The sequence below is a fragment of the Martes martes genome (assembly GCF_963455335.1).
Source record: "Martes martes genome assembly, chromosome: 7".
Taxonomy (NCBI): Eukaryota; Metazoa; Chordata; class Mammalia; order Carnivora; family Mustelidae; genus Martes; species Martes martes.
This window is the reverse complement of record NC_137894.1, coordinates 16,779,964-16,793,131: the sequence shown is the minus strand read 5'-3', so window position 1 is coordinate 16,793,131 and position 13,168 is coordinate 16,779,964. Positions and strand designations below refer to the sequence as shown.

The following is a 13,168-nucleotide window of genomic DNA, read 5'->3' as shown; positions in this document are numbered from 1 at the left end:
TGAAAAGAGTGTTGATGATTAAGTGAAAATATTAAACAATCTAACAAACATGTAAGAGTTCTGGAAACATGGACCAGAAAGAGGACTGTAGAAATAAATATCTGATGAAATAATGTCAAAAAATTGCTAAAATTGATGAAAACTATAAAGACAAAGCCAAGAAGCTCAATGAACGTCAAGCACAAGAAAAAAGAAAACTACAACGAGGTATATCAAAATCAAATCCCTGAAAAACAGTGTAAAAATAAAAACCGTCAAAGTAGTCTAAGGGAAAAAAAAAAAAACATGTTACATGTAGGGGAACAAATATAAGAACGATAGTAGATGTTGCTTCAGAAACTATGGAAGCCAGAAGATAATGAACATCATAAAAGGGCTAGGGAAAAAAAAAATCAAGAATTCTAATTCCAGAAGACCAAAACAAAACTTCAAAACTAGGAAGATGAATGTAAAACAAAAAATATAAGACTTTCAGAGAAAAAAACTAACGTGAGATTTTTCTCACAGGAGAAAACCTTGAGGGCCTAAGGCTAGACAAGGAGTTCTTAGAATTGACACTAAAAACATGATACATAAAAGCAAAAATTGATAAACTGGACCTCATCAAAAGGTAAAACTTTTGCTCTCCAAAAAGAACTTCAAAGAAGATGAAAAGACAAATTACACATTGGGAGAAAATATTTGTAAACAACATATACAACAAAGAACTGGTTTCTATACTATTTAAAAGCTCTTAAAACTCAAGACTAAAAATAAATCCAAATAGAAAACGAGCAACAGACACATGTCACTGAAGAAAAGATACAGATAACCAATAACTTGAAAAGATGTTCAGTGTCATTAACCACTAGAGAAATATAAATGAGAGCCATAATGAGAAACTAGAACAATCACATATTGGTGGGGGAGAATATAAAAAAGGTACAGCCAACCTCGAAAATTATTTGGCAATTTCTTAGGAAACTACAAATCCAGAGCAAAAGTGAAAGAGTAAGGACCTCCAAAAATTCTTGAACATAAAATCAACAAGAATATAGGCCAAACTGATAAGCTTATGTGCAAAACTCTGGAAATTAACCAAAGTGATACAGGGAGGGTTTATTTAAGAAAAATGGCACGATCTCAATAAGCACAGTGAGCTGTGAACTTTGAGGCATTTTCACTCACTCTCCAGCTCTGCCGAAGCATGGGGGGGAGCAAAAATCAAACAAAAAACCTAGTGATTAATCACTATCAATCAAAGTGAAAAGCAGCAGCCTGGCTAGCACCTGACGGGGCAGAACGAGGGTAGAGCTCACACCCAGAAAACTGTCATCATTTGAATTGTTTCCCGGTTCCCTGGAAGACCCCACTTGCAAAGCTGTTTTTAATTTGATCTGACTAGAAACTTGCCTCTTCCCCAGTTCAAATAAATTATGAGCAATTGTTTCACTTCACAGCTACCTGAGCCAATAGACAGCAGGTGGAGCAAACAATAGGCAACCAAAAACTTCAAATGGAAAAGTTGGGTAAGATGTGCATAGGAGCTCTGAAAAGCTCTGGTGTATTTCTGGAAATCTAGAAGGTCTAAGGCAGGTCCAGAAATATGCAAATGCTCAGGGAAGAGTTGAAAATACCCTAAGCAATCACCTCTGCTGAACTTGAGGCTCCTACATGAGCAGGTGAAGGCTAAGGTGAAGTTGTCAAACGCCGGCTGAGAGGTGGAGGCCTATCACCATACAAGAACAAAGCTCCTCAGCAAAGATTCGGAGACTTACTGTATTCGGGCAGCTAAGGAATTCTCTGCCTAATCATTAGTTGACCACTAAGGTAACTGAGAAGATACTTTAAAAATAATAATAAAAAAGGAAAAGAAAGGAGAGAACTCTTTCAATTCATTCCCAGGCCAATATTAACTTGATACCAAACCAAGATATCATAAGACCACAGACCAATTTCCCTCATGAATACAGAAGCGAAATTCCTCAACAATATACTACTAAGCCAAATCCAGCAAATATAAAAAGGATCATATCCCACGACCAAATGGGATTTACCCCCACTGATGCAAGGTTGGTTCATTCAACATACAAGCATCAATCAATGTAATACACTATATTAACAGAATACAGAAAAAAATGTCATCTCAATAGATGAGAAAAAGACCATTTGACAAAATCAAACACCCTTTTGCGCAAAAAACACTCAAGGAACAAGTAGTAGAAGGGAATTTCCTCAATTACATAGAGTACCTATGAAAACTCTATAGTTATCATCACACTGAATGGCAAAATGACTGCAAGCTTTCCCCCTAACACAAAGATATCTGGTCTCACCATTTTTATTCAACATTCTATGTTATAGTCAAGGAAATTAAGCAAGAAAAAGAAATAATAGGGTTACAGATTGGAAAGTAAGAAATAAAGCTATTGGGGTGCCTGGGTGGCTCAGTCAGTTGAGTGTCTGCCTTCAGCTCAAGTCATGATCTCAGGGTCCTGGGACTGAGCCCCAAGTCAGTTCCCTCACAGGGAACTTGCTTTTCTCTCTCCCTCTCCCTTCTCCCTCTCCTCCCCGCTCATGCTATCTCTCTTTCTCAAGTAAATAAATAAGATCTTTAAAAAAAAGAAAAGAAAAGAAAACTATCTTCATTGACAGATGACATGATCTTGTATACAGAAAATCCTAAGGAATACGCAAAAAAAAAAAAGTTAATAAAAGAGTTCAGCAAGGTTGAAGAATAACAGATCAACATACAAAAATCACTAGGATTTTTATATATTAGACAATGAGTAATTCTAACATGAGTTAAGAAACTCATTCTATGTATAATAAAATAAAAAAGAATAAATACTAAGGAACAAATTTAACAAAAGAAGCTCAAGACTTTTACACTGAAAAGTGTTCAGTGTTCAAACAAAAAAATGTTGAAAGAAACCAAAGATCTAAATAGAAAGACATCTCACATTCATAGATTAGAAGACATTGTATTATTAAGATGGCAACACTCTGTATATTGAACTAAAGAGTCAATGCAATTGCTATCATCAATTGCAGATGACTTTTTTAATAACATGACAAGCTGATGTTAAAACCTGCATGGAAATGCAACAGACTTAGAATAGCTAAAACAATTTTGAAAAACAAGAATAATGTTGGAGGAATCACCTTCTCAATTTCAAAACTTACTATGAAGATACAGTAATCAAGTTTATGTGCTATTGTTAAAAAGACAGATATACAGATCAACGGAATAAAATTGAGAATCCAAAAATTTGCCCGCATGTCCATGGCCAAATAATTTTTGACAAAGGTGCTGAAACAATTCAATGGAGAAAGAGTATCCTTTTCAATAAATGGTGCTAAGATATTTGGACCCACACATGCAAAACAGAAGGTAGACCTTTATATTGCAGCTTATGCAAAAATTAACTCAAAATGGATCAAAGACCTAAATGCAAAAAAAATAAAAAGTTTCTTAGATATGATACCAGAACACATATTGCCAAATACGTCTTGATAAAAAACTGTCAAGAAAATGAAAAGATAAACCACAGAATGGAAGAAAATATTTGAAAAGCATGTATCTGATAAAATATCAAATGTATAAAGCATTCAAATGTATAGATTATATACCTCAGATATATAAAGCTATCTCAAATATATTAATCAAATATATAAAGCACTCAAATATATAAAGAACTCTTATAACTCAACAATAAAAAATATTATCTTATTTATTTACTTATTTTTTAAAGATTTCATTTATTTATTTGGCAGAGATCATAAGCAGGCAGAGAGGCAGGCAGAGAGAGGGGGGAAGCAGGCTCCCCGCCAAGCAGAGAGCCCGATGTGGGGCTCGATTCCAGGACCCTGGGATCATGACCTGAGCCGAAGGCAGAGGCTTTAACCCACTGAACCACCCAGGCGCCGCCCAAAAATATAATTTTAAAATGGAAAACAGATCTGAATGGACATTTCTCCAAAGAAATATACAAATAGTAAACCCATAAAAAGACATCATTAGTCAGAAAAATACAAATCAAAATTATGGTACCAAATCATACCTACTAGGTTGACTATCATCAAAAGGAAAGAAAATAACAAATGATGAAAATGTGGAGAAATTAGGATCTCATTTATTACTGGTGGAATTGTAAAATGATGCATCTTTTGGAAAACAGTTTGGCAGTTCCTCAAAAGGAACTTAAACAGAGTTTACCATTGCAATTCCACTCCTAGGTATAAACCCTAAAGAACTGAAAATATATGTTCATACATAAACTCTTACATGAATGTTCACACTTGCATTATTCAGCATAGCCAAAATGTGTGAACAACTCAAATGTCTATCAACTAAAGACTGGATAAACAAAACATGGTATATCCATGCAATGGAATGTTATACATCCATTAAAAAAAAAAAGAATGAATTCTGAAATATGCTGTGACATAGATGAAGCCTGAAACCATGCTATGTTAAAGCAAGAAGACCTAAAAAGCCACATACTATATGATTCCATTTACACGAAACATCCCAGACAATCACAGCCATAAAAATAGAAAGCAGATTATTGGTCACCAAGGAGTTAATAGGGATTGAAGAAAGGGAGGAATGAATGCTAAATGGGTTTCTTTTGAGGTGATGAAAATGTTCCAAAATTAGATAGTACTAATGGTTGCTCAACCTTGTGATTTTACTAAACACCACTGAATTGTATACTTAGAAGGGAGAATTTTATAGTATGTGAATTATATCTCAACAACAACAAAATGAAACATGTAATTACCATATGACTCAGCAACAGTCATCTTAGTCATTTATCTCAGAGAAATGAAAACTTAGTCATAAAAAAACATGTATACAAATGCACCAAGCGACATTATTTATTACAGATAAAAATAAAACCACCAATATGTCCTTCAATGGGTAAACAATTGAAGAATCTGCCTTATGTCCATACCATGAAATAGAATTCAGCAACAAAATGACAAAATGACAGAGATAGAGAACAGAGTAATAGTTGCCAAGGTTTGGGGGACCACAGGAAACGCGATTATAAAAGGGTAGCTCAAACAATCCTTGCAGTGATGAAAGTACTCTCTCTATCTTAACTATGATAGTGATTACACAAAGCTACACATGTGATAAAACTGTACACACACACACACACACACACACGAATACACAGAAAATGAACACTGGATAAGATAATACCAGTGTCAATCTTCTGGTGCTGATCTTATACTACGTGTATGCAAGACGTGACCAGAGGTGGAAACTAGAAGGGTACACAGGATCTTGCTGTATTATTTCTTATAATTACATGTGGATCCAACATTATCTCAAAGTAAAATGATCTCAAATTTTAAAAAAGATGGAGAAATAAAGACTTTATTTCAGTTAAACCAAATCTGAGAGAATAATACAGGAATTAATATGAAAGACAACTTTTCTCATTTTAAGTTTCTTTAAATAAACAATCTAAATTCAAAGTTAAAATAATGACTTTGGCCAGTTATCAGTTTAGTCTGTCAGCTCCAAATCTACCTTCTATGACTGGTCTAATGTTAGGTTGTCAAAAAGAGGGCACTGGAGTGACTCTGCCAGATGACAGCAGCAGGAAGGCCCTCCCTTCTGGGGCCAGTCGCCCTTCAATTGTTTATTTAGCACAGGAGCCAAAGCCCAGAAGCGCTCACCTCAGCAGCCCTCTTGGAAAACCTCAAGCCACATTCTCACACTGTGAACTCCCACCCAGCTCTGTAGCAGTTCTTGGCTGCACCGTCAGGCCACCCTCTTCCCATCCGGCAAAGTACTGCTACAGACCAGCTTTGACCAGCCTCAGGCAACAGTCTTACCACCCTGTGGCCACTTCTGTGGTAGTCCTGCTCACACTTCAGGCAACTGCCTCCCCACCAGCCAGGCTGCTTCTACAAACCAGCTCCAGACTACCAAAGCCTTCCTGCAACAGTGAGCTGGTATCACGGAGCAGCTCCAGCCTAAATCATCTGGCAAGCTCTTCCACCACCAGCAGGCTGTATGCTCCTGTGGCAGCCAGACCTCCACTGAAGGGGTCTAAATATCAGTGTAGGGGATGGAGCACTCCTAAGTCATCAGTCCTTTCACTGCCTACTTTCCCTCAGCCCAGAAGTAATATCTGTTCTTCATACTTAACTAATTCTGCATACCATAGGTCCTTTATCTTTTTTTAGTAGCTAATAACATTTTACTAGTCAACAATTCTTTATATTAATTTTCCCTGTTTAAACTACGGGTATGGTTTCTATCTCCTAACTGGACCCTGACTGACATACACGTGATATGTACACATATATGTATATCGATAGATACATACAAACACACACATGCATAAGACATACACTAGCACAAAGAATGAAGCATTGATGTAAGGTTCCTACATTACATGTGAAGTGGTGCATTATGAGAAGGTGGACTGTAACAGGTTAAAGAAGCACAATATAAACAAAACACTGAAATAGAAATAGAGTTAATAATTTTACTACCAATAGCGGTAGTAAATGGGATCCTACATGACACTAAAATAATTTTAAAGAAATAAGGAAAAAAATAATAACAGTTGAGACAAACAGAACACAAGTTGTAAGATGGTTGACTTAAACTCAAGCATATCAGTAATTACATGAAATGTAACATGATCTAAACACTCCAGTTAAATGACCCAGATTGTCAGATTGGTCAAAAATCAAAGAACCAACTAATGTTGACTTCAATAAACCAACCTGAATTAAAAAGACACAGAGTGGTTAAAAGAAAAGAACGTAAATTCCAATTCAATACAGGAAAATAAACTCCTACCAGACTGATCCTCTGGCAGATAACAACTAAAATGCTAAAGAACACACACACACAGGGCTCTAAGGCACTGCAGAGTAAACAAAAACAAGCCAATTCTGGCAAAGAGTCTAAACTTAGAATGAATGGCATTGGGTGAGTTTGAGTTTTGCCTTGCTTTTTATTTTTATTATTTTTTTAATTTTTTAAAATATTTTATTTATTTATTTGACACAGAGAGAGATCACAATAGGCAGAGAGGCAGGCAGAGAGAAAGGGGGGGAAGCAGGCCCCCTGCTGAGCAGAGAGCCCAATGCAGGGCTCGATCCCAGGACCCTGAGACCACGACCTGAACCGAAAGCAGAGGCTTAACCCACTGAGCCACTCAGGCACCCCTTGTTTTGTTTTGTTTTTTTTAAACAGCATTTAGTTGAAGGCAGGGTACAGACAGTTACCATGCAAAGCAGCTAAAATTCTGATAAAAAACTTTAGACTTACTAGCCTAAAGAATAGGAAGACAGAATTCAGGGCAACCACAACCACTGGCAGGTAACGGGAGAATACCAGACAAAAAGAGTCAGGGAGGGAGAACCCCAAATTCTATTTCTAAACTTTGCCTAAAACAATGGCAATCCCAGAACCATGCAAATATAGAAAAAACTCCAGCTAAAAGTATAAGAAGTACACCAAGATTTCAGCTGCCCTCCAGGAAACAGTTTTACTGCTTGAGTCAAACCAGTGAATTGCCTGCTAAATCAAAAATATCAACATTCTTTGAATGAATATAACAGATTCCAGTTGCCAAGACACAATATTCCCAACTGTCAGGATATAATCAATTCAACGTATGAAAACACAAGAAAATGTGATCCATTAACAACAACAACAATGATATCAAGCTCAAGATGACCAAGATGTTGGAATCAGCAGACAAGGAATTTTTATGTAGTTATTACAGCTATATATAGTGATCTAAAGTAATATATGCCTGCAATGTAAAGACGGGAAATTTCAGTAGGAAGGAAGGAAGGAAGGAAGGACAGATGAATGAACAAATGAAAGAATGATCTAAAATTGAAAAAATTACTGGATAAAGCTGGATAACAGAATGAACATAACCAAAGGGAAGAGTTTATGAACTTGAAGAAAGATCAATATAAATTATCTAATCTAAAACACAGAGAAGGGGCACCTGGGTGGCTCAGTCAGTTAAGTCCCAAGGTCCTGGGATCAAGCCCCATGTCCAGCAGGGAGACCACTTCTCCCAGCTCACTGTCTCTCCCAGCTCCATCCTCTGCCCCCTACCCCTGCCCCACTTATGCTCGCCCTCTCTCTCTCGTGCTCTCTGTCTGAAATAAATAAAATCTTTAAAAAAAAGATAAAATGCAGAGAGAAAAAAGACTGAAGGAAACATGAACAGTGCCTTAGAGGAAGGCAGGACAACATCAACAGATTAACATATGTGTAAATGGTGCCCAAGAAGGAGAAAGGGAATAGTGCATAAAAAACATTCAAAGAAATAATGGTTGAAATGTATCAAATTTGGGAAAAGACATAAATTCACAGATTCAAGAAGCTCAGCAAACTCCAACATAAATAAATACAGAATTATACCAAGGTACATCATAGTTACATTTCTGAAAACCAAAAAAGAAAATTGAAAGTAGCCAGAGAAAAATGATGTATTAATACATGTGAAAAATGACTAAAATCCCACTAACTTATTATATATAATATATGTAACACAGAATTATATACTATTTATTCATTTATATTATAGAACTTATTTATATTACAAACATATATATAGTGTTATTTCTCATGTAATGCTATATGTTATACATAATTACATATGTATAATATAAAAATATTTCTAAAGGGCTCAAAAAAAACCACTATCAAGTGTGAAAGCAACTACCACTGTACACATGACACAGTTTGGAGTATTACTTTGCAGTCTTCTTCATCTTCATGATTGTTTCACTTTTTTGCCTGAAGGCCTCAAGAATTTTTTTCCTTCAAGTCTAAAAAAGGCTTTGAATAAATTCCGCACCCATTACTAATAAAAATCCTTGAGAAAGTAGAAATTAATGGTCTGGTAGGTAGCCTCCAAGACGGTCCCCGTCGATCTCCACTACCTGGCATGTAGGCCCTTGTGTGGTAAGCCTCCCCTTAGTGTGAGCTGGACGAACTGACTTGTTTCTAATGAACAGAATACAGCAAGAGTGATGGGATGTCACTTCCATAATTAGATTAGAAAGAGACTGTGGATCCTGTCTTGCATACACTCTCTTGCTCTTTTTTTCCTTGTACTGATGGAAGTCAACTGCCATGTTGGGAACGACACTACAGAGAGGCCAACTGGCAAGGAACTAAAGGGAATTAGTCCTCTGGCCAACAGCCGACTAGGAACTGAGTCAACCTTTAGGCCAAAAACCTGAGATTAACTGAATCTTGCCAATAACCACATAAGTAAACATAGAAGAGGATACTTCTTTAGTTGAGCCTTCAGAGAAAACAGCAGCCCTGGGCAACAACCTTGATTGCAAGCCTTGAAAGTGACATTGAGGCCAAGACACCCAGCTAAGCCAAGCCCAGATTCTAGATCGTCAGAAAATATGAGATAATAAGTGTTCATTATTTTAAGCACCCCTACCCACAGTTTAAGCCACTACATTCCGGATAATTTGTTAAGCAGCAACAGATTGTTAATACAAATGAATATTTATTTAACACAATAGATTACATATACATTCATTGTAAAGCCAGTATCTTTCTTATGGGGTAACCCTGGAGGCATTCCCACTAAGGTCACAAAAAAACAAGGATGTCCACTGTCTCAAGTACAATTTCACACTGTTCTGGAAGGACTAGCCAATGCCATCAGACTAGAGAAAATAAATAAAGGCATAAGTTTTAGAAAAAAAGAAACAACATTATATGTATTTTCAGACATGAGAGTATACCTGAAAAACCGTGAGGAATCAACCATAAAACTAACTCAATAAGATTCCAGCAAGGTAGCACAATACAGAGTTAACACATGAAAACATAGTGCTCATATATTAAAAAAATAACCACTTAAAAGAGGTAACAGGTAAGAAAATTCATTTACAATAGCAAAAAATATATATTAAATGCTTAGGAATAAACTTCAGGAATGTTCAAAACCTATATGAAGGAAACTGTAAAGAGCTTATAAAAACAAGTAGACTTAAAATAATGTTAAGACATCTTCTTGAAAATATTCACTGAAGTATTTAGAGGTTAAAAAAACATGATGCATGCAACACTCCTGAAAGCTTCAAAAAAATGTATATATTTATATATGTATATGTATGTATATTTTATATATATATAATGAAATTTAAAATTTGATAAAGCAAATGGGGTAGAAAAATCACCAAAGATGTTTAAATCTAATTAAGAGGGAAAAATCAGACAAACCAGACAAACACTAATTTAAAGACATTGGGTATGTTTGGGGGGGTGAGATTGGAATAATTTAAATATGCAGTGTACATTAAATAATATTACTGAATTCATATTACCTTTTTTTTGAGAGAGAGAGAGAAAGAGAGAGCATGAGCAGGGGGAGGAGCAGAGGGAGAGGGAGAGAGAGAATCTTAAGCAGGCTCCATGCCTGGTGTGGTGCCCTACACGGGGCTCGATCTCACAACCTTGAGATCATTACCTGAACCAAACCAAGAATGGGAAGCTTAACTGACTGAGCCACCCAGGTGTCCCTGAATTAATATTAATTTAAATGTGTGATAATATTATAATTATGTGCAAGACTGCCCTTATTCTTAGAAAATACATACTATATTTAGGGGTAAAGTATAATAATATCTGAAATTTGTGTGTGTCTGTATGTGCACATGGAAGGACTGGAAAGGGAAGGAGGAAGGGAGATGATAGGAGACAGAAAGAGAAAGCAAATATGGCAAAATGTCAACTGGTTAAATTTAGGAGAAGTATATATGGGTATTGATCATACTATGTTCTCAACTTTCCTGTTAGTTTGAAACTTTTCAAAATAAAAGAATTGGTGGGGGAGTAGAAATGACATACTCCCAGCTTAAAGATGAAGGTGTAATGTTAGTTTTCTTTCCTTTACCTCTTGAAAATCATGCCAAATAATAAAGAGAACAAGAAATAGCAATGCAAACTCCTCCTTCAACAAAATTAGGAGGGAGCTGGAAGGAAAGGGGAAGATTCTAAAAATCCTCCTTACAGGTAAATCAATAGATACTAGATACTAGATACTAGATAATAGATAAGTTAGTGCACCAAAAAACAAAGGTGTAAACATATTATTTAGCATTATGGAGGTAATCATCAAAAGAACTAAAAAACAAATGAGTTACAGAGAACACAGGGAAGTAGGTTTTCACTCTACATTTTAAACCTTTTACACTGTTGGACTGCTTATATCAAATAGCAAATATATAGTAGCAGTAACAGCAATAAACTTTCCCAATTACACTGACTGTCCACAAGGATTCTGTGACCAAGAAGCTGCACCCAGAAAAAAAAAAAATCTTTCATAGTTTTAAAAAGTTTATCTTTACCACCTTAAGGTGAGATATTTAAAACACAACTTTAAGTGGTAAAATACTTTAAAATATTATTGGGTTTAGCAGAATTACCTACACAAACACTATGACCATGACACCAAAAAAATAATAAATACATTAAAATGAGATATCCTCTTATTTCAAATAACTTAAAATTATTTTCATTGTTGTTTTTTTAAAAAATTTGAATAAACAGACTCACAGTTCCACAAGGTTTGGAAGCTTCTGAGCAAGGTTTTCTGGCTGAAAATTAAAAACTCAGAATTAAATTTTATTTTTGAAAAATGTATAAACATTTCTAATGAGCTTAAACACAAAGTACTATCTTTTGGGGGGGGTGTAAATCTAGAGAAAATAATGCAAAAATAAAGCAGGTCTGGGTTTTATGCTCAAATAGGCTATATTACAATTTAAACCTATAAATTTGAACACTTAAAATCAGTGTCTCTCAGAGAAACTAGAAACCTTGTATTCCACCACAGTCACAGAAGAAATTAAACTGTTCTTAACAAGACACACACACAGGAAGAATGCCGGCTGACAACAGAGCCAGACACTGGGGTGACACAGCCATGGTACATCAAGGATCATTGGCAACTATCAGAATCGAGGAGAAAGGAAGGAACAGATTCTCTCCCTCAGAGCTCTGAGAGGGAACCCACCCTGCCCACACCTTGACTTCAGAATTCCAGCTCCCAGAATTGTGAGAGAATAAATTTCTGTCGTTTTAAGCCACCTAACCTATGTAGTTTGCTACAGCAGCCCTAGGAAACTAACATTCACCCCCCTAAACTCCCAAATCACGTGCCTTGGAAAAAATTAGGGAAATCCCCAGGTGCCAGGAATGAAGACCTAACTAAGCTCAGGGTGAACAGAGGAAGCTGGAGTCCAGGATCCAGGGGAGTGGCGGACGGGGCCACAGGTCCGAAGGGGTGTGGTGCAACAAGAACAGCAAACGGGTCATGGGGAAGACAGATTGGGACGAACCTAGGTGCCTTACACAGAGCCAAAGTTTTGGAAGGACTGGCCCTTGTAAAGATCAGAAACTCCCAACTCAGAGAAATTTAAGAAGGCTTCTCTCGACTAGAGGCACCGAGTAAAAGGAAAAGCTTCCTGCAAGTAACTGAAAGCCAGTCTGTCTGTCTGTCTGTCTGTCTCTCTCTCTCACACACACACAGAGTTCAAATTTACACAAAGACAGGAGTTGTTGAGATTAAAGGAGCACACTGAGTCGGAAGTAATACGTATCTCTATCTATATTTTATTCTACGCCCAAACATACTGTAGGGTAGGCTAGATATCAACAACGAAGAATCAGGAATATTTTTTAGAAGTAACTAGGTATAGCTTGAGTCCTGAAAGACAAACATACATTTTCAGAGGTTGCTGTGGGGCAGGGAGGAAGTTCCGGTTAGCTTCCAGGCACAAGAAGCAACATACAAAAAGGTGGGAGAAGGAGGCATGTCTGGGAAACTGCAAATACGATCTCTTCTGCTTTCACTCCCTAACAGTACTCCTGAACAGATCTGATGTTTTCAAAAATCCTGTTATAAAAACAACTGTGTTAGGGGCACCTGGGTGATTCAGTCGGTTAAGCCTCCAACTCTTGATTTTCACTCAGGTCATGATCTCAGGGTTGTAAGATCGAGCCCCATGTAGTGTTCTGTGGGCATGGAGCCTGCTAGGTTCTCTCTCTTCCTCTGCCCCTCCCCCTTCTTAAAAAAAATCATGTTAATTGAAAAATGAAAGTGAAAACTAGACAGATTTATATTTGTAACAAAGTAATTTTTCATATAGG

The 13,168-nt window shown here is 36.5% G+C and overlaps 1 protein-coding gene across 3 annotated transcripts in view; it reads right to left on the bottom strand.

The window, feature by feature from the left end:
- Positions 1-13,168, bottom strand: part of LRRC28 (leucine rich repeat containing 28) — a 155,492-nt gene that overhangs the window by 125,801 nt on the left and 16,523 nt on the right. For all 3 annotated transcript variants that reach the window (XM_080807662.1, XM_080807664.1, XM_080807663.1), the window contains exon 3: positions 11,573-11,613. In XM_080807662.1, the coding sequence (XP_080663788.1) occupies positions 11,573-11,613 (41 nt within the window). The remainder of the gene's footprint in view (positions 1-11,572; positions 11,614-13,168) is intronic.